The sequence below is a fragment of the Coturnix japonica genome, chromosome 5 (assembly GCF_001577835.2).
Source record: "Coturnix japonica isolate 7356 chromosome 5, Coturnix japonica 2.1, whole genome shotgun sequence".
Classification (NCBI taxonomy): Eukaryota; Metazoa; Chordata; class Aves; order Galliformes; family Phasianidae; genus Coturnix; species Coturnix japonica.
Window position 1 is genome coordinate 9,458,476 of NC_029520.1, and position 25,782 is coordinate 9,484,257.

At 38.3% G+C, this 25,782-nt stretch overlaps 1 protein-coding gene across 4 annotated transcripts in view; it reads left to right on the forward strand.

Moving 5' to 3' along the window:
- Positions 1 to 25,227, forward strand: part of AP2A2 (adaptor related protein complex 2 subunit alpha 2) — a 40,776-nt gene extending 15,549 nt beyond the window's left edge. The window contains exons 3-23 of one of the 4 annotated variants that reach the window (XM_015863746.1): positions 2,933 to 3,075; positions 3,894 to 4,087; positions 5,859 to 5,988; positions 6,937 to 7,038; positions 8,503 to 8,611; positions 9,098 to 9,248; positions 9,667 to 9,835; positions 10,719 to 10,856; positions 11,807 to 11,989; positions 12,279 to 12,376; positions 12,535 to 12,766; positions 13,823 to 13,996; positions 15,224 to 15,387; positions 17,149 to 17,226; positions 18,160 to 18,242; positions 18,850 to 18,939; positions 19,728 to 19,851; positions 20,617 to 20,733; positions 20,908 to 20,977; positions 21,594 to 21,728; positions 22,544 to 25,227. In XM_015863746.1, coding sequence (XP_015719232.1) covers positions 2,933 to 3,075; positions 3,894 to 4,087; positions 5,859 to 5,988; positions 6,937 to 7,038; positions 8,503 to 8,611; positions 9,098 to 9,248; positions 9,667 to 9,835; positions 10,719 to 10,856; positions 11,807 to 11,989; positions 12,279 to 12,376; positions 12,535 to 12,766; positions 13,823 to 13,996; positions 15,224 to 15,387; positions 17,149 to 17,226; positions 18,160 to 18,242; positions 18,850 to 18,939; positions 19,728 to 19,851; positions 20,617 to 20,733; positions 20,908 to 20,977; positions 21,594 to 21,728; positions 22,544 to 22,621 — 2,762 coding nt within the window. In that variant the 3' untranslated portion in view covers positions 22,622 to 25,227. The remainder of the gene's footprint in view (positions 1 to 2,932; positions 3,076 to 3,893; positions 4,088 to 5,858; positions 5,989 to 6,936; positions 7,039 to 8,502; positions 8,612 to 9,097; positions 9,249 to 9,666; positions 9,836 to 10,718; positions 10,857 to 11,806; positions 11,990 to 12,278; positions 12,377 to 12,534; positions 12,767 to 13,822; positions 13,997 to 15,223; positions 15,388 to 17,148; positions 17,227 to 18,159; positions 18,243 to 18,849; positions 18,940 to 19,727; positions 19,852 to 20,616; positions 20,734 to 20,907; positions 20,978 to 21,593; positions 21,729 to 22,543) is intronic. The other 3 variants (XM_015863747.1, XM_015863748.2, XM_015863749.2) reach the window with 3 other exon arrangements.
- Positions 25,228 to 25,782: the final 555 nt, after the last annotated feature.

Here is a 25,782-nt window from a genome sequence, read left to right on the forward strand (position 1 = left end):
CAAGTGGTATTTAAAACAAGGTGAGGAGAGTAAAAAAAGGGAGTGGAAATAACATGCTATTATTGCTGGTGACTTAAAGCTTTAGAAGGGCGATCTAGAGGTGATTGCTTGTCTTAATTTTAAGGTTTTCTGTTAATCAGAATCTTCAGTTTGTCTGTGCTGTGTGACAGAAGCTGTTGAAAACAGGCAATAAGTTGGTTTTTTTTCTTTAGTAGAAGTGTTTCAGGAGCTGATACAGTGGTGCTTCTCCTTAGAAAGAAGCTGCTTTTGCCCCAGTAGTAGGGTGGTAGTGTTTTGAGGCCTGATTGCATGGCATAGTTTCCATTGAAGGTGCTTCACATACCTTAAGGTGCTGCAAGGTCATTGCTAGTCTGAGCTCTGATGACATTGTTCAAGTCGTGACAAATATTTTGTTATGAAAACCAATGAATGTCTGAGTGTACGTAGTTGTATCTGCTTTGTTCTGTACTCCCTTTTTGATCTCACAAACCCAACAGCAGTCGTTTTGGAAGATGAGTAGAGTGAGGTTTGTATCTGTGACTTCTATGCATTCTTGTACTTAAAGCTGGACAGTCTTGCAGACTCAGGTTTCTTTCACTTATGGTGATGTGAAGCTGCATTCTGACGTCTTTTGTATCTGGTTCTTTGAAAGAAGCTATCATGATACTGATGCTTTTAAATGCTGTAGTAAGTCTTCAGTTATGTAGATCTCAGCCACTAGAGGAGCACAGACGAGTTCAGGGTATTTAGTTATTCCCTCCTTTGAACCGTAATAGTATCTGACGATTGGATGCAACATCAGCTGTTCTTTTAATAATTTGCCTGGAAACCTTTGGCTTGTTGCTGGTTGGCAGTTTTTCTCTGATTAGCACAAAAATAGTTTCATGGTAAAGCTGCTTCTTGTTCATAAGAGATACACTGCTGTTAAAAAGGCAAAGGACCCAAATCCTGTGAGATGGAATGGTGTCTAAAGTCAACGATATAAAGGATATCACTATCTGTATTACAGCACTAATCATGTGCTTACATTTGTTTTCTCTTCTAAAATACAACTGAATACAAGAAAGCTGTGAGTTTCTCTTAAGGATAAAAATATCAGCTTGGAGCCTAGAGAGTCAAAACAGAAAGCAGCCCCCCAAAACATGGTTGTAGTTGCAGACTTGCATCACAGTTGCATAACCTTGTTTCGTCTGCTTCAGTGTGCCAGCGTGATTTTTCTTGATTCAGTAACTTGAAGCACTGATGTTAAGCATCCATTCCGTCACAGACTGCAAAGTCATTATATAGCCATTTTAGGTAAGTGTGAAATCTATGGGGGCTAGAGATGCTTGCCATAGGAAATCTAGCCTAGGCCTAAACCAGTAGATAAGAAGGAAGAAGGCGAAACTTCTATAATATTAAGACTTTTAAGACATTTTTGAATTGTATATTTATCTGCTTGCTACATAAATCTCAAGTGTTTTTTTGTTTGTTTGTTTGTTTTTTAAGAGAGTGGAGCTTTTTTAGTAAGGGCAACAACTTGAGTGTATCTTTTTTAAGCTTCTCATTATGCAGTGCTGTTCTGACTGAACCTGCCCTTCATGAAGGAACGCACATTGATCTGACAGGAGTTATTCTGGGCCCAGAATGCGGAGGCTAAGGAGCTTATGTAGCCTTTTAGGCAGCAGCATCTATCAAAATTTTGCTAACCTGACTAAACTTCAGCACTACAGCTTGTATAGTTTAGTGTATGCTCCTTGACTTACTGATTTAGGACAGCAAATAGCACTTTTTAATATGTATCTTCTTTTGGGAAAGCAATAGACTGCCTGATCAGCTGTAAGCTTCTGTGCTGTTTCATATAACTGAATATGAAATAAAATGCTTTGAAAGACCATGCTAACAAGCTTCTAGAATTCAGAGGTACTGCAGTGTCATTCCACATAGAATCATTCAGGTTGGGAAGATGACTAACAGCATCTGGTCCAAGCATCGAATAAAGGCGAAACCTATTTAGGATGTATTTTGTTTCTAAAAATGAAGCACTTGTGAGTGCTTTCATTTTATAAACACTCTTACTAAGAAGACATTCCAATGACATAGCAGGAGAATTCAGAGACTAGCTGATATCATTTCATGGCTGTACTTTAAGATATAGGTGATGGCAAATGGAATTAACACTGAAGTCTTCAGAGCTGATTTTTTTTCTTTTCCTTTATATGAATTTCAGGTTTCAGTAAATATTCAAGTCTTACACGGGAATGCTTTGATTCAGTGACTGCTCAATTTTTTCATAGTTTCTGCATTTTTCTTGCATTAGGATGAGATATGTGCTGCCTGTGTTCTGTAACTGTTCTGTAACTCTCTTTTCATTTCTTTTTAAAGTCCAAGTGATGTTTTACTCAAATTTTCGGATGTGTTAATGGCAGTTAATGATAACTTTCATGTTTTTAGCACAAAATGATGTAAAGATTTTTAGTCACATTTAGATCAGAGTTCAGTGAATCTTATGCATTTTATTCACTGCAGAGTGAATAAAAGCTCAAATAAATTAAATTAATTACTTACCTTTCAAGTGAAACTATAAAAATATTCGATGCTTTATATCTACCCAGTACTTGCACATGAGACAGTACTTCTGAGATTATAAAACTCAGCAGCCTGGTAAGTTTTCATTTATTGTTAACTGCGTGCCACAGCTAATGGTGCAAAAACTTCAGTCAGCTGAGTAATAACCAAATGCTTTAAAGCTTTTCTATTTGATATGGTAATACATGGTAAATCAAATGTCAGCCTTCAATACTAGATACAGCTATGTCTTGTTACTATATTTAAGTGAAGTATTAAGGATAGTACTTAAATGATACTTATGTGGAACCCTCTGCCTGGGCAGGAAGAAAAGCAGATAAAAAACAATATAGGCTTAATTGCTTTTCATTTCCCTACTTTGCAGGTGACAAGGCTCTGGATGGTTACAGTAAGAAAAAATATGTCTGCAAGCTGCTTTTCATTTTTCTCCTGGGGCATGACATTGACTTCGGTCATATGGAGGCTGTAAACCTGCTCAGTTCCAATAGATACACAGAAAAACAAATTGTGAGTAAGAACATTTCTACAAAAGATAAAGCATTGTGTCTGATATGCTCCCCCAGCTGCATAATCTGTAAGGATTTTCCCCCTCCCTCAAATGAAAGTCCCGTTTGGGATTTAGCAGTGATTCTACAATGTAAATACCTTTGTGCACCAAAGATCTTACATCTTGTACTGGTAAGTAACCTGAGAGGTATTGCAGTAGTGCTTAAGAATATCCCACAAATTGTAACAGCTAAAATGTGTACTCTTTGCGAGAATGCTGGTTTTGTTTGGTCACTGCCTTGAGTCTTGCATTTAGGTAGAGACAGAAACTTCTGAGAAATGTTAGCTCCTGCTAACAAACTATAATGCAAGCATGAGTTTCACTTTAAGTGCTGTGTAGTGGTTAGCCATTTATGCATGAAACTGAATAGGTAAGTAACCTAATTTTCATAATCACTTTGAATTTTCTTAGATAATGCCATATTTATCAAGTACATGTTAAGTCCTAGTGCCTAAGCAATGAACTAGGTTATTCTTTTGCTTCCCATTCAAATATTATCCCACTCACTCAGAATAGTCTTCTGATTACATGCTGAAACAGACTGATCTGCAGACCTTGAGCTTTCTGTATTTCTCAAAAAACAGATATATAAGGGAAATGTCAAACTAGTTCACCTGTGCTTTTTCTTTCTAGCTTTCACTCTAGTATCTAATTATGTTTCTGCCCACGCATTTGATACTGGAGACACTGTGTGCCTTGAGATATTGCTTGTGGCATTAGCAGAAAACGTACTGTGCCAGCCAAAATAAATTCTCCTTTTCCTTTCTGTGAATCACAGGGCTATCTCTTCATCTCCGTCCTGGTGAACTCTAACAGTGAGCTGATTCGTCTAATAAACAATGCCATCAAGAACGATCTGGCCAGCCGCAACCCCACCTTCATGGGTCTGGCTCTGCACTGCATTGCCAACGTGGGTAGCCGCGAGATGGCGGAAGCGTTTGCTGGAGAAATTCCAAAAATACTTGTAGCTGGGTAGGTATGACACACCTCCTTCAGATGCAACACTGATAAAACTCTTCAGTGACTTGGTTCAACAGGAGAAGCTGAATCCATGCTTTGAGCTGCACAGCCCTGTGCTTACAGTATAAATGGTAAAGGCCTCCCATAGCTGCAAATGTTCTGGTAAAACCAAAGGTGGAGTTGCTTGTGTGAGAGTACAGCTACTACATGAGAAATTAAGACTGTCAACATCTTGAATAGCTTTATAGCTATACGAAGCTTATAGCTTTGTGTACTGATCAAGTTTTTGTTCTATATAAATGCATTCCAGTGAACGCTGAAATGTCTGTTTTACTTCCCTCGCCTCTTTTGATGAAAAGAAGAGAAATAAAATAAGTAGGGACTTAAACTACAAATTTGCTTACAAAAGCTTTTTAAAATAGTCCTCGTTTCGTAAGGAACGTGCTGATATTCTGTAGAATTAGTGCTCTTGCCTCCTCTGATGGCCTTGTGAACAGCAGTTCCTGTAACCAACAAGTAGCTGTAGCCACTCTAAATTTCATTTCTTATTGCTAAGAAAACTGACCAGACCTGGTAAATGTCTAAACTGTAGCTAACTAAATTTATTGGAAAGCTTGAGATTGCTAGACTTCTTTTTTATTTCTTTTGGAAACTGAATGTGCGATGTCTACACTGTTGACAAGAAGGATGCAATAAGTGATGTCTAGTTGTGGCAAAACTCATGTGAAACACTTTGGAACTCTCGAGTACGTTTCAAAATACCACGTTTGAACAATATTAATGTTCTGCAGAGCTAAAATTTATTATGGGCCAGGAAGAGAAGAATAAGCGGCCAGCACCTGCTGCTTACTACAGGCCTAGTCTCATTGATGAAATGGGGAGAAATCTATCCTGGAATTCCACCAGACTTGAAATTTCATGTTATTCATGCCTCAAGAAAATGCATTCATCAGTCATAAACAGAGCAGAGCACTTTCAGCTGAGGCATGTTTGAACACTGAGCTTTTTGTGCCCTAAGTCTTCAAGGCTTTGAAGGATGTATGGGATGGCCTCATGGAATACTGGCAACTTCTTAAATAATAAGAAGACTGAAGTTCTTTTCAGGTGTGGACATTTCTGAACATTTAACCAAGATTGCACAGTGTAAACTACCTCTTAAAACTTTCTTTTTTTTTTACATACTTGAAAACAAAAAAAAACACCAATTCAGTATTCCGTGAGTGGAAGCTCACTGAACTAGTACTATGCACTGAAACAGTCAGTTGCCCTGCCAGCACTGTGGATGCCAAGGTGGATAGACTTGTGGGCTGTGTGTTTGGTGACAGCCAGCCAATTTGCATGCTGCCTGTTGGTAATGATTCATCTTCAATATGCAGTACCTGTCAGGAGATCCAACTATGTTCACATGTGTATCTGAACTGTTTGATTTGAGTGTGTTTAGCAGAAGCTTCTGTTTGTGATATTTAGTGAGATCTTGACTCAGTGAGGAATTCTGATGATGGACCTTCAGCTCTGGAGAAAAATAGTAAGATGTCTCCTTAAGTAACAGAATCATTATAGGAGCTGCTAGACATATATAATGGATGAGCACTTGCCTAGTTAAACTTAATTGGATGAATTTCAGAACTAATACTGTTGTGAGGAACTTATCTAGCAAACTTCTGTTGAAAATATGCTATCTCATAGAGACTGCTGAGCCTGTATGAAGACTAGCATAATGCTAGCATGTGGGGATTGCTGTGACTTTACTGTGGGTTTAAACTATTGCGTTTATGTCTTACAGAGATACTATGGATAGTGTGAAGCAGAGTGCTGCCTTATGCTTGCTGCGTTTGTATAGGACTTCTCCTGATCTTGTCCCCATGGGAGACTGGACGTCCAGAGTGGTACATCTCCTCAATGACCAGCACTTGGTAAATCAGCTTAGTTATTCTTCTTCAGTATGAATTTATTTCTCTAGAGTTTTTCCACCAAGTGGGTTGCTGTTTTCTTAAGACAAGGGTGTTGGAATAAAAAGTTCTTTCACAAATTGCTGTATATTTTATTTTTTTAGTAAAACTGCACTTGCCTTAATTGTTATTGGCATGTAAGAGGAATGGTATGCACAAGTTCCTTGTTTGCTCTGACTGTAAATTTTGAACCTTATGATCCTGAGTCAGATGTGAAGTTGTAATACTGATTTTCTTAGGATTAAACAGACACTAAAAATGTGAAGCCTGATGTAACAGTGCCTGGACTTCATTGTCCTGTGCTATCCACATTGTCATTCTTATCCTGCTGGTTCAAAAAGAAAAACCTATTGTTCTAGAAAACAGACTATTTTTTTCTGTCTGGTTACTTTAGTTAAAAAGTCTATTTGGATCTTTGCTTTGATTGTAATGGGAACACTTTAGTCTTCAGTGATATAAAATGCTTGTTTTATATGAAGGCCACTCTTTACATTCAGTTGCCAGAATGCTTTTCTAGATCATCTGTTGCATTCTGGTTGTTTTTTTGTTTTTTTTTTCACTCAAGCTTCTCTTGTTTAAGAAGATAATTTGTATCCAGGCTTTATTTTAGTGCAGCTCTCTGAATACATTTTATACAAACTATGTGAACATGATACAAAATTCATAAAGAAACCACATGAAATGCTCTTCAGGCATGACAGTATGGTATTGAAAATCCTGTCCAGTTTTTAAGATATGTAATTTGTCAAGATGTTTTTCAAATAAATGGCTTTTTAATATGGGTCTTTATCATAGGGGGGATTAACTCTGTTTTCTTTTACATTAAAAATTACTGCAAGTGAAAGGTGGTGTTAACAAGCAGCATCCTCAATTTTTACTAAGGTGAATGTGCGGTTTTGTTTTTCTTTCTAGGGTGTGGTTACTGCAGCTACAAGTCTGATCACAACTTTGGCACAGAAGAACCCAGAAGAGTTCAAAACTTCAGTCTCTTTGGCAGTGTCAAGATTAAGCAGAGTGAGTACATTGATAACTCCAATAATAATTTATGGTTGCCTAATTTATTCTGCTTTCTATGTCGGATTATCGTACTGTTGCTTATTTATTCATCTTTCTAGGTCAGATTTATTTAGTATACCATTAAAACCAAGGGTTATTCAGTTTGGGTTTGTACAGCTACTTCAGACAATGTTGTAACGTTTCCTGTTTAGCTGGACAGAAAGCTTAAGTTCCCGTATGTATGTATGTTTGTTTGTTTAATTCTTGCTACACTGCAGATGTCTGTAGCAGAGCATTCTCTCTCTCTCTCAGCTACATGTATTCTCAAGGATACCAGGGACAGAGCTGAATTTTTTATTTCATCGTTTTTCTGCTGCTGTAACAGCAGGGAATGCTTGAATAAAAGATTCTACAAATTTCTGCATGGAACTCTCAAAAATTATAGCCTGTGCTTCTACCTACATTTAGGCTTCTTACAGGATGAGTTGTCTTTCTATTCCTGCTTTTGTGCTGCCAGTAGCACAAAACTAGATGTGGGAGGTAGGGGATTAAGCAGGGCAAGGAGTTCAGAGAGAGAAGCAGAGACATTTCTGTGTGGATGCAGTTTCCAAGTTAGATCTTCATGCTGGAAAACATGAAAACATACGTTACTGTTTTGTTTCACTGCAGTCTCTTAGAAAGCTTGCAAGGCATGTGAGGACACTACTTCACAGCTGTGCGTGGAGCTTCAATTTATGTGTGGTCTTAGATGCAAAATAAATTACTTGCTGTTCAGAGAAACATAATTTCTCCTCAAATCTGAAGATTTTACCTAATAGATAAAAGCAAAGGAATTGCGTAGCTTTTGTGTAACGGAGCAGTAGGAGTCAGAATTTCTGCAAACAATGCTAAAGTGAGACTTGTGTTAACCCCCGAGTCAAAAGGGAAAAAGAAATCCACAAAGATGGGTACTCCCTCTGAAATCTAATCTGATTCTTGTCACACTCTCTATCCATAAAAGCCCTTTCAGTGAAAGCCATCCATTCTTTGCTGCTGAGTATGAATAGTAGTGAAGGTTAATAGTTCAGTTTGCCGGAGCATCTTCTATTTGATTTCTGAGTTCGCCTACCAGTGATCAGTCAATTATAACACTGGAATCAACAAATAGGAAGCCTAAATATATGAAATGTTGAACCAAGGAAAGTCAAGCTTCTAGCTAAACATCTTGATACTATGAGATGATCATCTTCATTCTGAAGACAAGCCAGTATGCTTTCAGGAAGGAACTCAATGGAATATACTGTACTAGCAACCTGAATTTCTTGTATTAGAGATCCTGATGTTGTACTTGGTAGAATGACAATTTTAAAAGCTGCTAATCATTTTCGATGATATAATTTTGTAAGCCTCTGCCGAAAGTGACCTATGGTGTTCGTTAGCTGCTTATCGTGATTGCAAATCACTTAACTTAAGTAGCTGAAGTGATGTCTGCTTATTTTACAGATTGTAACTTCTGCATCAACAGATCTTCAGGACTATACGTACTATTTTGTTCCTGCTCCTTGGCTATCTGTGAAACTGCTGAGGCTCTTACAATGCTATCCACCTCCAGGTAATGCACAAAGCGCAACAGTGGCCATAGCTGATGCAGTTTGTTACATACAAAGAGCTGCTGCTCTGTAGTGTGGCCATTGGAGTGCAAGCAATGTGCCTTAAGACAAGGATACTGAAGCCTATACTTACGAGTTTTTCAGATTGCCCTATGCTATGTGTTTTATTGAGTTATGTTGTCTTTAGTTGTGAAGTGTCAAACCAGTATGCAACAAGCAGTAGCCATTTTAAACACACTTTAATGTTATCAAGGATATTAAAGCCTTGAAATATATGACAGTGCCAATGATATTTGGCTTTTCCTCCCGCTCAATAGATATTGCTTGGAATTTATGTCCATACACTTTAGTAGAGGGGGGAGTGGGTGAACTGTTTAATGTGTCAGAATACTTCAGTTTAATCCCTGGATTTAGCAAGGTGGAAGGCCTTAGGTAGAGGTTAGGGCATTGAGCAAAATGAAGTTGTCCAACGGCTTGTTCTTCTCCAGAAGACCCTGCGGTACGTGGTCGTCTCACAGAATGCCTAGAAACTATTCTTAACAAAGCACAGGAGCCACCAAAGTCAAAGAAAGTACAACACTCAAATGCGAAGAATGCTGTGCTATTTGAGGCGATAAGTTTAATTATACATCACGACAGGTGAGCTGTGAAAGCAGTTTTATTGCAGTATGACTTTTCTAAAAGAAAAATTGTGGCTTTTGAACACTGAACATATTTTTACTAGATGGGGAAAAGCAGAATAAGAAGTTACTTGCTAGGTTGGAGTGCAACCACTGCAATTGATTTGGATGTTAATGAACTGTGTCACTGACAGAATAGTTTACTATGGCTTTTCTTGCTTTTTTAAGGGCAAGTGTTTTGTGTTAAGCTCACCACTTTAATCCATTAGATATGATTTGTTCTCAGTTACTTGAATTTTCATTTCACTGGCAGGACATTCTAGCAGACACCTTCCGAGGCACTTTAAGAATTTTGCACTGCAGAAATAGTATTCTGTATTTGATGTTCTCGAATCTGTTGCTTTTAACCCTTTCACTTTCTCTCCTGTTCTGTGCAGTGAGCCAAATCTACTAGTCCGTGCCTGTAACCAGCTAGGTCAGTTCTTGCAGCACCGAGAAACTAATTTGCGTTACCTAGCACTGGAAAGCATGTGCACGCTTGCCAGCTCTGAATTCTCACATGAGGCTGTGAAAACACACATAGAAACTGTTATCAATGCACTAAAGGTAAATATTAAGTGTACGTTTGGTTTTCAGTCTCTTCTCCCACCCCTCGTGTCCCTTTCTTCACTGCTTTTTTCCCCTTCTCACTCCCAAAGCCCAACATCCCTGGTTAGGCTAGTAATACTTGGGAATCAGAAGAGTTATTTTCCTTGATCGTGCTGTGCTGACAATAACAGAGGTCAGCTTCAGTTTATTTTTTCAGCTTACTAGTGAATCTGATACTTGTAGCTGTGGTCCCTGTAACAGTATCCTCCTCAATCCGTAGAGTGAAGCTGAAACTTGAAATTCGAAATGGAGAATGCTGAGGAAGACTTTGTCCTGTTACTGTCTTGCTCGTATCACATATTTTACCTTCACTGCAGTAGCTGATGGAGAGCAGTGAAGTAGATCAGCTTCCACTGGAGCATGTGCCATTTTCCAAAGGTTAAGAAAACAGAAAGATGAATTTTCAGGTTATGTTTATGTGAGAAAGCAGATGTCAAAAGGAAGTCTAATTTGCATGTACCTTTACTTTCAGTTTGGTGTGTACACATATTGTTTCTTCCAAGCTTATACTGTAGCACATTATTACATCTGTCTATCCTTAAGAAATAGGTCTGTTTTAGATGAGCTTCTGTTTATTTGAGGCAGGCTGGACATTAAAACTGCAAGGTGTTAACTGCCCATTGGCAGTGACCATTTGGCAGTTTCAGCCATCTGTGGCCATTGGTACTAATTATCTAGGACAGAGAAGACTGCAAACTCATTCACAGAAGAGGTTCATTGTGCATATGAAAAACTTTGAAAATTTGACCATGTGTTATAATGTCTCTTTTCTTCATTAAGTTGCATATTTTCCAAACAAAGGTGAAATTATTTTGACCTTTTGCTGTGTGTCCTTTTGCAGACTGAAAGAGATGTGAGCGTACGGCAAAGAGCTGTAGATCTCCTGTATGCAATGTGTGACCGAAGCAACGCCCAGCAGATTGTGGCTGAAATGCTGAATTACTTGGAGACTGCTGATTATTCCATTAGAGAAGAAATTGTGAGATATTTTTAGTCCCTCAATTTTTCATGTCTGACTTCGGGATCGTTTATTGACTGGGATGCTATCTGTGGTTGAAATTCTTTGGCTGTGGTTTTAGAAACAAACTGGAGGGCCGTTAGTCAAATAGCAAAGAATAGTCTTCGTTTAGGTCAAACTAATGGAGGAGGCGAGAGAAAAGCACTTGAAAATAAGGAATTTTAAAACCTAATCTTAGTTTCAGGGCATTGCATGTAGAAAGTGAAGTGTTGATGTTTGAGCAGATACAGTCTCTAGATCTGAGAGTTATGTCCTTCTCAAGCCAACTGATGAGCAGCTTAAAAAACTACTGTGACGTCTACTTACCTGTGGATAGAACTTCATACTGTTCGTGCTGTAAGGACACTGTTTCAGTCTAAAGATTCCCCAGAACGCTGGCTTATGATCAGCTAAAGGGTGGTGTGATGTCTGTTCCCCTCCTCCTGGTGGGGGAAAAATTGCAAAAGGTGCTATACCCAATTAGTAGTATTTATGAAATGATAGCTAAAATTGATGCTTGTGTTAATTATTTTGTTTAGATAAGCACTAAATTTTCTTGAAATTATCTTTTTTTTTTTTTTTTTTTTTTTACTTTTTTTTTAGTAAGTATTGAGTTTTTAATCGGTGCTGTCTCTGTGATGGCTTAATTGGTGATTTTATAGCAAAGCATTCAAAACATATAGCCACAGATGCAACATATTCAAATGCATTGCTAGGAAAGTATTTACATACCTGGCAGCTGTGTGTTCTGGCACAAAATCTGTGGGCTTTGCCATGGGAGTGTGTGGGCTGAAACCGGAACTGAGGCTTCTGTGCTATTGTATGATATCACTGTATATAAAGTATATATGTATACAAGTTTATAAAGTAAATCCTGATATACAGGTTATAGCAGAACCTAGTCAACCTTCTTGATTCTTTTGCATGTTCAGGTTCTGAAAGTTGCAATTCTAGCAGAGAAGTATGCAGTGGATTATACCTGGTATGTGGACACAATCTTGAATCTGATTCGTATTGCCGGTGACTATGTCAGTGAAGAAGTGTGGTACCGAGTTATTCAGATTGTTATCAACAGGGATGATGTTCAAGGGTACGCAGCAAAGACTGTTTTTGAGGTGAGAATAATTGGGTGGATTAATAAGGAAATTACGTTACCTGGAAACTTAGTAAAAATAGAAGTCTTTTACAGTGTTTTTTTTCCCCTGAGTTTTCTGGCTGCTGGAATCCAAACTGAGTAATAACTTGGTGATCCTCCTGGAAGTATGCAGCCATTACCTGCTAATGTACAGGAATTGTCTGGGAAACCAAACAAGGGAAAGACAGAGGAAAAAAATGGGAAAAGGGAAAAAATATATGTATTTTTTAGTACAATACAGATCAAGGACTCCTACTGTGTTCTTACAGGCCCTTCAAGCTCCAGCATGCCATGAGAATCTCGTAAAAGTAGGTGGCTACATCTTGGGAGAGTTTGGTAATCTGATAGCAGGGGATCCAAGATCAAGGTAAAACACCTTTTAATTTCATTGAAGTAATTATAAAAAAAAATAATTTATTTATCCTAAAAGTCAGTTAAGAAATGATTCAGCTCTTGATAGTAATATCATTGAGGTTATCATGTCAACAGAATCTGAACTAATTGTTTTTCTTTCTCTTTTTCAAGCCCCCTCATCCAGTTCAACTTGCTACATTCCAAGTTTCATCTGTGTAGTGTTCCTACCCGAGCTCTGCTTCTGTCCACCTACATCAAGTTTGTGAACCTGTTTCCAGAAATCAAAACTACAATTCAAGATGTGTTGCGCAGTGACAGTCAGCTAAAGAATGCAGATGTTGAGCTGCAGCAGAGAGCTGTTGAGTATCTGAGGCTCAGTACTATTGCCAGTACTGATATATTGGTAGGTATAGAACCCTTTTTATTATGCAGAACACTTTAGCCGTTTCTTCTCTCAATAAGTAAACTTGAATAAATCTTAGCTGTTTGCTCCAAAATCTTAATGCAGAATTAAAGATCTGTAAAATGGATGCTGGTTCCTCTTAGTGTATATAATCCAGCTCTTTAACCTAAAACTAAAATCAAAGGTGTTACTTCCTTGGTAAGGTAGATCACTACTTGTATCTTTATGAAAATATTATAGGTTTTCAGAGATTTGGTAAGCCTTTCAAAGATATATTTATTGGATCAGGTCCTCAGAGACTCTCAAACTGTGTGATTTCTTCCACTTGTATTCCTCCACACAACAGTCTGGTTGTCTTCATGTCCTTTAGCTTTACGATTATTGAAAAATTAACGTCATCTCTGAGCATGAGTGAGGGATAGTGTGTCCTAAAGAACACTTGTCAAAGGCAATGCATAAATTGAAACCAAATAGAAAAGGAAGACCTCACTTAATCCTTACAGATTTTTTTTTTTTATGCCGGTGTTAAACAATTGCAAACTATTTCAGAAGATCTGTGAAATCTACTTGTTTACTGGTGGGCATGAAAATTTTGTCTCTAGAAATTTCAGGTGCTTTAGCCTGATGCACTCAGATCTGGCCGGAGCATGGTGCTCTCAGCCTAGACAGCTAATAGACAACTATATCTGACTAGATCCTTGGGTAATCTGTGCTTTCAGGTCTTGGTGGAGGTTTGCTATAGTCTCCTCCCTCCTTCTTCATTTATTTATTTTTAGGTGTACTTTATCAAACACCTAAAAATACACTCCTGCTCTTCTAAGCAACAACTTTGGGAGGACTTCAGAAAGCTTTATATAGTTTCTTTTAAAGGCAAGTCTTATCTACCACTGTGTACCAGACTACATACATAGCTATTTTCTGTGTAGGTGATTTTTATTTATTTATTTATTTATTTTGCCTTGATGTCTTTTGACAAAGACTGGGATGTTGGTTTGGCTTATTCTGTAAATATAATTAGTATACTTTTTTCTTTTTTTTTTTTTTTCCTGTAATAAGGCTACAGTGCTGGAGGAAATGCCTCCCTTTCCAGAGAGGGAATCTTCTATTTTGGCTAAACTCAAGAAGAAGAAAGGTCCAGGCACAGTTACTGACCTGGAAGAGATCAAAAAGGAGAGGAGCTCTGATATGAATGGAAGTGCTGAACCTGCATCTGTCAATGCCAGTGCTGTTGTGAGTTTCAAATCTGTTCTTACTTCACTAACTCAGAGGGTGTGCAGGTGAGGAAAGACTGGTTTCCTTGGCTTTTTAGGGCCTTTAACCTTCTTGTCTCGAATTTCAAACTATGAATGTTTGCTATACAGTAGTGTCCCTTCTTTGTTGTTATTTTGAGAAGTATTGCCCTAGTCTTAGAAATGAAAATTTCATTGCTGATGGAGATGTAGGGATGGTGAGGTGTTTGAAATTGAATTTATTCCTTTTAAAGTAACTTCAGTAAAGTCAGCTGTTCTTCTACGTTGTCTAACATGCCTACTTCTGCATCTAGTTGTGGGTCACTGTTGTTTTTTCTAGTAGCGGACAGTACTTGACAGGGATGTCCTTAATAATTGCTCTTTATTTGATGGTCCTATTTCTGTTCAGTTATGGTACACAAGTCTTCATATTTTTTTCTGTGCTGAACCACCTCATTTTAATGTCAATTAAGGTTGGTCAAGTGAATGATTCCCATGACATAATACTTGTTGCTGTTCAAGTTACAGATTATGCTTATAAGTACAGTTGAGATGCAGTAGCATTTTAGCATGCTCCCTCTCTTACAGCTTACTCGTTTAACTCTTACAATAGGTATGGGTATACATTCCAGATGAGTTATGTTTGAATTGACAGGTATATCTTTAGGTGCCAAGCATTCTTTATGTGCCAAATTGGCTGATGTATCTGGTATTTAAAATTGTATTCTGCCTTACAAGCTTCACTTTGAATTGCAGCAGTGTAAGAAATTCTGCCAAGTTACCTTCATTACCATTTTGGATGTCACCTTAGCTTGGATGGCTGAAGATGAACTCAGAGTTCATCTCATTGCTTTGAGCAGATCTTGCTGATCAATTTCTGAAGAAATTTGGCCAGGGATTTTTCTGTTATCCTGCATTGAAGTCAGCCTTTGGTGTATAAGAAAATGTTGAGTTGTATTGTATTTGAATTAGGCGTGAAATTTTGTTCTTGTCTCATTGTCTCTTGCATCCTTAGAATATCTGGCATAATGCAGGGTGCTAATATCTAATGCATGATCACTTTATTTAACAATCAGTCTCTGCTTTGCTCTTGCACATGACTTGTGCATGTATGAAACCTTTGTTTTATTAACAGTGCATGATTCTGCCTCCCAGTCACTGGATTTGTTCTACTTGAGCAAATTTATATATGTTAAGATCTGATCTCTACGTATCTTGTCTTCCCTAGACTACTCCTTCTCCATCTGCGGATCTGCTGGGTCTGGGTGCAGCCCCTCTCACCAATTCAGCTCCCCCACCTTCCTCTAGTGGTAGCCTGCTGGTGGATGTATTTTCAGATTCAGCTTCTGCTGTTGCACCTCTTGCTCCTGGTTCTGATGACAACTTTGCAAGGTAATTAAGTCATCCTCTATGGCATCTGGTAAAGCGTTTGTCTACTAAAGCAGGATTAGACAAAAGAATACAAACACTAAATAACTTCTGGTTTTGTTCCAGTTTATTGGATGCATTTCTTGTGCATCAAGAGAGGTATTCTTGAACTTTGCGCTGGATATGCATCTTTATCCAATACCTCTGCTCATGGGTCTGTGGTTATCTACCTGAGAACGTTAGCCACACAGTCTTGTCTTTAGCTTTCATGCTGGTTTTGCTTCTTTGTTAAACTAAGCTGCCTGTGCATCTTAAGACAATATCTTGAATTTGGGCCATATCTGGCCTGATGTGTATCAGTTTAGGTTTGTCGTGTTTCCATAAAGTATCCTTGCATCTACATACTTATGGCAAACTGATACTGGAATAATGAGTCGGTTTATATCTGGAGGTATTGGTTCTCAGAATTTCAAGATATACTTAAATTGTTGTGCCACTGTGTCACAAATAGGTGTGAAAAAAGAAAAACAAAATAATCTCCTATTTGTTGAGGGGATTTGAGGGTGTCTTCCTAACTACGCTGCCAACCGTAGTGTCAGATAGAACGTATTGTTACACCCTTTACAATTAATAGGCACTGCGCCTATGCTCAAATGTTATTTGACTAAAGCATTGGAAATAAATATTATAAGATCACAGTATACCTTAAAAATCTCTAATTCTTTGCCCAGAGAACAGGTTACTGTTTTCATGGACCACATTTTGAACAATGTGATGACAGATTTGCAATATATCTTAGCATGAGATATATAAATATTGGAACTAATCTGCCTGAAGCATTGAGAATTTCATCAGAATTTTATACCAGACAATACACTGTTGCAGGTTTTCAGTGAATAAGGCTTGATCCTGTATTTCCCTTGGAAGGCAATAAGTGATGGTCAGTAATGCTACACGAGATTTGAAGAAGCAACACTGGCTTGTTAGAGCCTTTTCTAAAATGTTGGGGTTTTTTTTTAGTTTGTTTTGTTTTTGGTTTTCTTTTTTACATAAGAGTGGTAGCTTCATAAACAGAAGTTTCCTGGAAAGTTTTCTCTTTCTGCTGAGGAAAGCATAGCATTGCCCAGCCCCTCGATCTGTCTGTCTGTAGGTGATGAAATACTTCCCTCGTGCTATTGAGAAGTTGCCTTTCATAGTTTCTTGCCAATTTTTAATGCTGTTGTCACTTTTGCTTCTAATCTGTTACTTGAGTAAGCCATTCTGTGTGCCCACATATTCTTGCCTACATTTAAAATACTTGTGAGCATTGTAACTGATATGCTTGTAATTGATCATGCGGCTGTAGTTAGGTATACCACTAATGCTGATGAGGTCTCTGCTTCAAAGCACCCACTCACAGTAGCCAATATACATCTACATGTACGGTGTTGAACTAAATCTTTTCTGCAGTCACAATTAGCCATGTAAAAGGATTTTGTTAAGAGGTATAAACTTGAGCTCCTGAGCACCTTGAGCCATCTCCTGTCTTCAGGAGGAATTGCTGGTTCCTACCGGTCAGGGAGGGGTGGGCTGGGGGAGAGAAGAGGGAGGGGGGGAATCATTTAATGCCTAAAACCTTTCTAGGTGTAATGAGCTAGGGCAGCTAATTAATTTCTCCTGCATTAAACTCAGCAGTGCCATTTTTGAGGAAGGAGGTAAAAGAAGTAACTAAGCACTCAGCTGTCTTTACTAACTCCTGCTGTCTCTGTCGCTACCACCTTTCTTCCTTTGTGCTGCCTGAACTAGCCCTGACCTGGCTTCATCTGAGGTAGTTTCTGAGGAACCAGCTGATACTGTGCATGATGCTGATGAGCTTTTTCACAAGTAAGCAATACTAAAACCTTGCAAGGCTGGGCAACTTCAAGAATATAGTTACAAAGCAAAACTGTAGTGTACATTGAGTTAATACCAGCAGAAGTAGACAAGCATACTGTCAAAGTTGTAACTAGAAAACGTCTGTAGATGCTGTGTATATTACGACGTGCTTATGAGTGAATATACAGCTTAAAGCTGGCTTTTGTGAGTCAGTACTGTCACCTGCTGCTCTAAAATAAGACAATGCCAGTTGTGTTTTGAGCTTTGCAACTATTCACAAAATAAAAAAGGAAAAAAAGGGTAAACTGTTAAAAGTTCTCCTATTTGGAAGTACGTTTGATGCCTTGTATGACAATGGCTACTGTTTGCTGACCACCTCTTCCACTTTAAGTGAAGGGTGACAGACAGAAGGACTGAAAACACTGCAGAATGTGCTTCTCTCAAAATGACTGGAAAAAAAAAAAAAATACAACTCCCAAGTCAACATATACGTGATACAGAACTGATAAAAACAAGGAAACTCTTTTTTTCTTTCAGGTTGAAACAGTCAAAGCTACCAACTTTTGAATTCTGCACCAGCCTAATGAATTTCAGAAGTTGTCAAGAATGTGAATAAGAAAAATCCTAGTCTGTTGCCTGCTCCTTTATTGTGTGTGTGTGCGTGTGTGTGTGTAGCATATTGTGGCTTTCTATGTAGTTTCTCAGGCATCTTATCAATTAGAAATGTCAGTTATTTTAGTGTTCTACAAGTGATGATTTGGATTGCAAAATGCATTTGTGTTTTTTTTTTTTAACTGCAGTTTTCTGCAAAGCCCTCTCTTGCAGACTGATGCTCTCTAGGTTAACAACAATCTTCATCCTCTGTTTAAACCCTGAATTTTGTGGTTCTAAAATTGTTTAATGTTTCTTAATTTAAAACATATTTACTCTCTCTTCCTTTAGGTTTGTGTGTAAAAATAATGGAGTCCTCTTTGAAAATCAGTTGCTACAAATTGGATTGAAGTCTGAATTCCGACAGAACCTGGGTAAGTTTTCAGGCAAAGTGGCTGTCTGAATTACTTAAGCCCAAAGCCAGCGCCATGTTGGGGTTAGGACTTACTAATGAAGGAATGTCATTTCAGGCCTAACCTGACCTGTCCAGAAATCCTTGCTGTCTGTGTGTCCCTAACATCTGCATGGGTCATTGTTTTCTTAAGCTTCTCAGTTGTTTTGGTAGCAGAGTTGAAGTGGGAGCCTAAGAGGTACTGAGTTCCAGTTCTTGCTGCTTGTTTTCAAAGCTGATACAGCCAGAGTTAAAAGGGAATGTTCTCCAAATTTTTTTTCCCCTGTTACTTATTGCTTGTTTTCTGGTAGAGCTTATTGTAGTAGTGAGAAGCATGGTGTATTTCAGACATGGGTCTATCATAATACATTAATGTACAGGATACTGAAAGCATCTAGTAAAGAGCTAGGAATAGAGTGCTGGCCTGGCTTTTTGACATAGGAAATAACATTGTCCAGTAACTGGAAGATTCCACTGATTATTGAAGTGCTTGCATGATAGCTACTGTTGTTTTATTCTGTGAATATCTTTGCAATATAAACCATGTAGACTGTGCTGCATTTTAAAAATTTCTGTTCTTTTGTTCCTAGGACGTATGTTCATTTTCTATGGTAATAAGACATCTACGCAGTTCTTGAATTTTACTCCAACAGTAATCTGCTCAGATGAACTTCAACCAAATATCCTTACAGGCAGTCCTGGTTGCCCGTTCTTTAGGTTTTGTGTTTTATGCTGCATGTAAGGGTAATAAAGCTGCTGGATCAAGGCTTCTGAACATGAAGGAATAAGAACTTGCTGATGCCCCTCTGATGTTTTTATTGGAATCTAGAGCAGAGGTGGAAGACACTCTTTCTAAAACTCTGGTTATAGAGGTGTTTTTTCTGTGGAAATGAGGAGATATTCTTCTGAGTGTATTATTCTGAGTAAGCATGTAATGTAGCTCTTGCTTTCTCCACAGTCATGAAGTTGCTGAGGTATAAATGTGGTGTTCTGCATTATCAGATGCCTTCTGACAAGCTGTAATTAGAAGAGTTCATGTGCTCTAAGATGATGGCACTTGAAACCAAGCTTTTAATTTACAGTTTCTCCTCAGTGCTTTGTATTGTGAATTGAAGATTTCTGGGAGAGTGTGTAACTAGATGTGTTTGACTCAGCATCACTGCAATATTCACATCAAAATAGCATAGTTTGGTGGCTTATGTTGTAGACTGTGTGCCTTCAAACCTTTCTGAGAGCATCTTTCTTAAGAAATTTTCCTCTAACTGTGGGAATTACAGGAGTTATTGCTTCTACATGTGTCAACATGAGAAGAATATTTTTAGCTTGACAAGAATTAGACTTTGAATTTTGAGAAGCAGAGAAAAAAACAGTGGTGACAATATGAATTCTTCCTGCAGCTTACCCATAACTTTTTAATTAATAGCAAGTGTTGTCACTTTGTTGATTGGCTTCCTTAGCTACTTTTCATGCCTGAATCTTCAGACAAAACCTGTTGACCCCACGGTGGATGGTGGTGCTCAGGTTCAGCAGGTTGTGAACATTGAATGTGTGTCAGACTTCATGGAAGCTCCCATTCTGAACATTCAATTCAGGTAAAGCCGCAGTAGTTCAGTGCTATTCATTTAACAAAATAAAGCATGTTTTGGTTGCCCCAGCTTTCTAAGTGACACATAGAACATAGACACACTAAGTCCAAAGCCATCTTGGGCAGATGATTTACCTGAACATTGGATACAACAAAACTTAAAAGCTACTGGAGGAGGGAAGGAATGCATTTGGAACAGTTTGATTAAAAAAAAAATCTCAAACCACTGATGTCTCTAATGCTTCTGTTTCTGCTATATAAGCCAGCTGTCATTTTTTCTCCCAAAATCTCAATGGGGAATATAGGTTGAAACTTCTCCCTTCTGGAAACTAAAAAAAAACAAACAAACTTGGATAAGAAATGCATGTAGCTGAAACCAGAACCTTGTTATGTCAACTCAGTGTCAGCCTGTGGGAGAGACTTGTGTTTACAGTCCTGATTTTTGGCCCGCATTCTGTTACTCAAGTCTTAACTGTTTAATACTGGTGTATGTATCTAGAAGGGTAACAAACTATGTTGAAACGGGTTCTTACTAGAAATTCTGCCAACTCGCTTTCATGTGCTGTCTAACAGAGCAAATAAAACCATACATCACTGGATGCTACATCCGGTTACATCTGTAACTTAGAAATAACATTATCTGCAGCTGATGGATTTTAACGTTCAGACAGTCGCATCTTGAAGTTCCTCCTCGATTGCTTGGTTAATTTAGGATGACAAACTTCTGTCACTTTGTATTACACACATCATGTTCTGTCTACTCTGTATGCAGGTACGGTGGAACATTCCAGAATCTTTCAGTAAAATTACCCATCACACTGAATAAGTTTTTCCAGCCAACAGAAATGTCTTCTCAAGACTTTTTCCAGCGTTGGAAGCAACTGAGCAAGTAAGACCTTCTCTGTATTTACGCTTGGGGCTTTTGTGGTAGACCAGGGAGAGTAAAAGGGTGTACTGTGAACGTAGGTCGTACAAGCTTAGTCTTGTGAGCTATATGAGTTGCTGCTCAGTAATATTATATGTACTACATGTTTAGAAATAATCATCTTGCCTTGTCTTGCAGTCCTAAACAAGAAGTACAGAACATCTTTAAAGCAAAGCACCCAATGGATGCAGAGATCACAAAAGCAAAGGTTGGTGGTAGTGTGGTATCTTGTAGTGGTATAAGGAAGCATTGTTTGCTTTAGCTTTTTAGGGCAGTCGGATTATCCTTTCCAAGTGCATCTGACCCTTGGCAGGGCTGGGCTGAATGAGCTGCTTCTCAGTGTGGATTGAATTAAGTGTAGCCTTCAGCAGCAGCTGGAAACTTGATGCTGTGTATGAATGCATAAATTTAATGCTTAAAATGGAATTGGAAAAAACTTCAGACCTTGATTTATACTAGGGTTACTAGTTAGAGCATAAAACAGCATAGCGCTGTGGCTTTCTATAGAGCTATCTGTCTGCCTTAAGCAAAGCAGAAACGATTCTAGTGACAGCAGAAATGGTTTTATCAAAAAGAGGAGAGCTTTAACTTGAAACTTAATAGTTTCTCATTAGTTTTCCTGAAGAACTCTTCTCAGGTGCAGCTCAACATCAAGCGTAACTCCATCACTTTAAGGATTTCTGTAATACTGACACTAGCACTGAATAACTCTAATTTTTTCACTCAAAACAAATTAGTCCCTTGCTTGTGTCTGTGTTCGGGTAAACTTTGGTATTTTTGTCTTTACTGCTCCCACATGTAAATCTTCTGGGTCTTTTTCATAGATAATTGGCTTTGGATCGGCCCTACTTGAGGAGGTGGATCCCAATCCTGCTAACTTTGTTGGTGCTGGTATCATACATACAAAGACTACTCAGATTGGATGCTTGCTGCGCCTTGAACCCAACCTCCAGGCACAGGTATCTTTTTGTATCTACAGCATAAATACAAGTTCTTATCTGCACTAAATTGAAAAAACAAGTCTATATCTGAAACCTCTTAAGGTATTTGTAGAAAATGTCTCTTACAATTGCTAATTGTGATTGCAATCAACAAGATTGCAACAAGAAATGAAATTGCAGCAGCTAGTCCTGGTGTAGCTTATAAGCTGCTGCTTCATAGGAGTTCTCTTCCACATGCATACCTCTGTGTTGTTCCAGGCTGGCTGTGGATTATCTTCTCTGGAAGGCTGGAAATGTTTAGTGTTACTCCTTTATGCACCTTGGACAAAGCTAAATGTGACTTCCTTTGTCATTTAAGAAGAATAAAAGAATGGTGTGGATAACAAAAACCCTCATCATATACAAATGAACATAAAACTGTTCAGAAGAAAAGCTATCTGTAAAAGCATTTTGCTAGAGGTTTTATCAAATTTAAATGAGGGCTAAAAGTAAATTTTGGGCATTAGCCTCCTGTTATCCAAACAAGTGATGGTGGAGTCTTTAGACTTTGCCACAACACTTACTCCTTTAAGAGGAAAAAACAAATCTGGGGCATCACGTTGTCATTAAAGCTTAGAAACATTAGAATAATAGCAACTTTCCCAATGAGGGTTTGAAAGAGCTGAATTGCGAGGTGGCTGCCTGCTTCCAAATGTTTTAACATGAGGTCTTATCAAATCTAACAAAACAAGTAAATAATAACTGGTTAACTTTCATTAGTTGTCAGGATATTAGTTTAATATCAAACTGTGTTTAAATATATATATAAAATACATATTTGTGTTCTTTTTCAGATGTATAGACTCACACTACGAACAAGTAAAGAAGCTGTATCTCAGAGGTTATGTGAATTGCTGTCAGAACAGTTTTAATACTAACCATGACAGTTTTTTGTTTTTCCATTTATATCATTGTCATCATACTGCAAATAAATGTCTTGTACATCACTGTCTGAGTACTGCAATGTTAACCAATACCAGCTCCCTGCCTTAATAGGACTTGCCCTTTGTTTGGAATTGTGAGTGTGAAACATACAGTACAGGGAAGTGATTTTTTACATTGAAATGGCTTTTAGTATGTTACACAAAGCGTGGGTGGGCTGTCTTTGTCTTTCTTTTATTGCAGAGGTCCCACTTTTAAACTTGTTAAAGGGAAAATTGACTTCGATGTAGTAAGCTCGGTTTTCAACTGGCAATGGCTAGTAACATTCTGCCTTAGTGCCTTTAACAGGTACTCTCTCTGCTCTGAGCTGAAGAAAAAATGTGTTGATGCTCAGTAGGGTCGATTCAGACATTAATATAGCATCAGTGTGAAGTTAAACATTGATTCAAGGGTTGTACTGTATGGGAAGGGCAGATTCCAAGGTGTGTTTGAACCTGATTTACGTGAATGCTTATGTTGGCTGTCCCCAGTTTTTGTTCTATTTGAGAAATGCTACAGATTCGGTGTCATAAAATATTAATGGTCTAATTCTGTGCATCTTAACTGTTTTGGTTTATTTTTTTGGTCTTTGGAAAGTGGATTGAGCACAAAAGCTATTCTTAATCCTTCTGCTTATCTCAAATAATGGGGCGAGCTTCTCTGGTAGGTAGTGAATGAGTACATGTTTGTTAAGTCAACTATTCTGTTTGTTTTCTTCCACTATCCTTTAGATTTAGCAAGTAGCAGTCCTGATATAGCTAACTGCAGAGAGTATGGGTTCTCAATAGTGTGGTATTGTATAAAAGGAGAAGAGGGACGAGTGGGCACTTGAAGGCTAAGGCATGCACTTTGTAGACAAATATTTAATGTTAAACTATTTTCCTCCAATGTACAATGCTAAATCTTGAGAGGCTGAATAACTGGTATCTGTACAGTTTCTGGTCTGTTATTGGTGGTAAAAATATCCAACACGGTGTGGAAGACTTGTGTTGAGATTGGGAATAGAAAGGCTGAGTATGTTCAGCTTATACAGGGGCTTTTGCAACCAAAGCCATTACAGCTTGTTCCACATGAGCAAACTACCTGCACAACAAAGTGGGCTGAAGTTTGGCTCATGTTGTTCAAGTCTGGAAAAGCACCAAAGGCTGTTAAAGCAGGAGAAGTAGGGGTTAGGAACTGTGGGCAGTTGTCAGTGAGCAGTACTGCAGGTCAGGGTGAACCGAGAGGACAGGCTGCTGCTGATGTGAGGAGTGAACCTCAGATCAACATTCTCTTACTTGGAGGAAGCTTAGCACTGTTGTTTCACAACTCATATAGCCAAATATACCGTTGTAAGAAAGGCTTTGGGTAATAGGGATGGTGATGAAAATGAGAACACTGCTTTGCACACCGGAGGGAAAAGGATTCTACTTGAGTGACTGTGGTTTGCTTTCTATCAGTGCTTAGAGTTAAAAGATGGAACTAGGTGATGAGTTTGGTTTGGTTGAAGGCTTATGACTGAGTACCAGAGAACTGAGGAGCAATGGTTTGAGTGTGGGGAGTGCGATTGTGATGTTTTGTGGGGCTTTTTTTTCCCAGGAGTGCTCAATAAATATGGAATTTATTGGCTGTGAAGTTGTCTATAAAACTTGTCTTTCTGGAAAAGTTCTCTTGAACTGTTGACCCTTTTGTGGCTTCTTGAGCATCTAATGAAGGCTCTCCGATCACAGATGTTATCTTTTGAAAAATCTTCATAAGCATTTCCTGCAGTCGAGTTGGTAATTGGCCAAGTGCTACCAAACTACCTTGTACTTTGCCCTTTGGAAGCTGTGTGATCTTTATTAATCCTGTTGTCTTCACCATGTTGTTGGCTACTGTGTTAAAAATGCGTTGTGCTGAACTAAGGGAGTCTTAGCAGAGACAGGGAGGAGCTTCTTTCATTTTTTTTCCCCCGATTCCTATTGTACATCTGTTTCTCTGGATATGTTCTGTGCCCTTGTTAAAGGACATCTCAAGACACGCTGTACTATACTAGTTCACTTAGCTTTGGTTCCAGCTGTGCTAAAAATGTGCATTAAAAATATGGGTAGGAGGGGGGAAAGGGAAAGCGTCTTTTCAGTGGTGACTGTATTAAGCTTATGATTGTTCACGTTTTGTATTAGATGTCAGCTCAGTGAAGCCATGAGCAGAACAGTGAACAAATTAAGGGTAAATACTTGATTTTTTTTTTCTTTTGTTTTTTGTTTTTTGTTTTGTTTTTTTCTCGTGAATGATGGTTAACTTACCAAAGTGATGTATCCTTTCAAGCAGACAAAGTAATTTCTGCAGTAAACAGTGTTATTGTTTTCAAGTACAGTATTTTCAGGCATTGACGTGTGAAAATAACTGAATAGCAAAACAGGTAGCATTTGTTCATTCTTGACCTACACTCCAGTATGTAACATTTATGGTGATTGTCTTATTTGTATAAAACAAAGTTCTGTCAAATTAAGTGGAGAATTTTCATATAGAAGACTATATATTAGACTATATTCATCAGAAGAACATATTAAGATTAAATAAATGATTAGAACGGTAATCAGACTGTCCTTTTTTGTCTGGGGGGGAGGTGGGAATGTGAAGGAAAATTGCCCAGCATGGCTGTTTTATTCCGAATGTAATGTTTTGGAACAGCAACTGATGTGGGATGTTAAATCATTTCCTACAAACTTCTGGAGGATTGTTCTGGTTCAATCTCACTTGGCCTGTGGATCTGTGTCTGGGTTTTCCGTGCAGTGTCTTTTTGTTGGGGCTTTTTATTTGCATTTGTTTGTTTTGTTTCTTTGTTTTTGGTCATGTTATAAACACTCTACTGTAAAAACTTGACATTGAATCTTTCTTCCTAAGCATTAGTATATTTGACAGTGGCTGAGCATATAAACAGTAGCAGTACATGTAACAGTAAGTTGATGCAACTCACTACAGTACTACAAAATAACTGTTTTCTGGATTTCAGATGTTTCAAAACAGTGGCTCTGTCCTTGTTTCCTTTCATTGCAAGGCATAAATAGCAACTTAGATGGTGTCTCATACATTGCTTTCCCTGTTACTGTGCCTGAACAAGGGGGTAAGCAGGAGGCTACCAAAGCACACA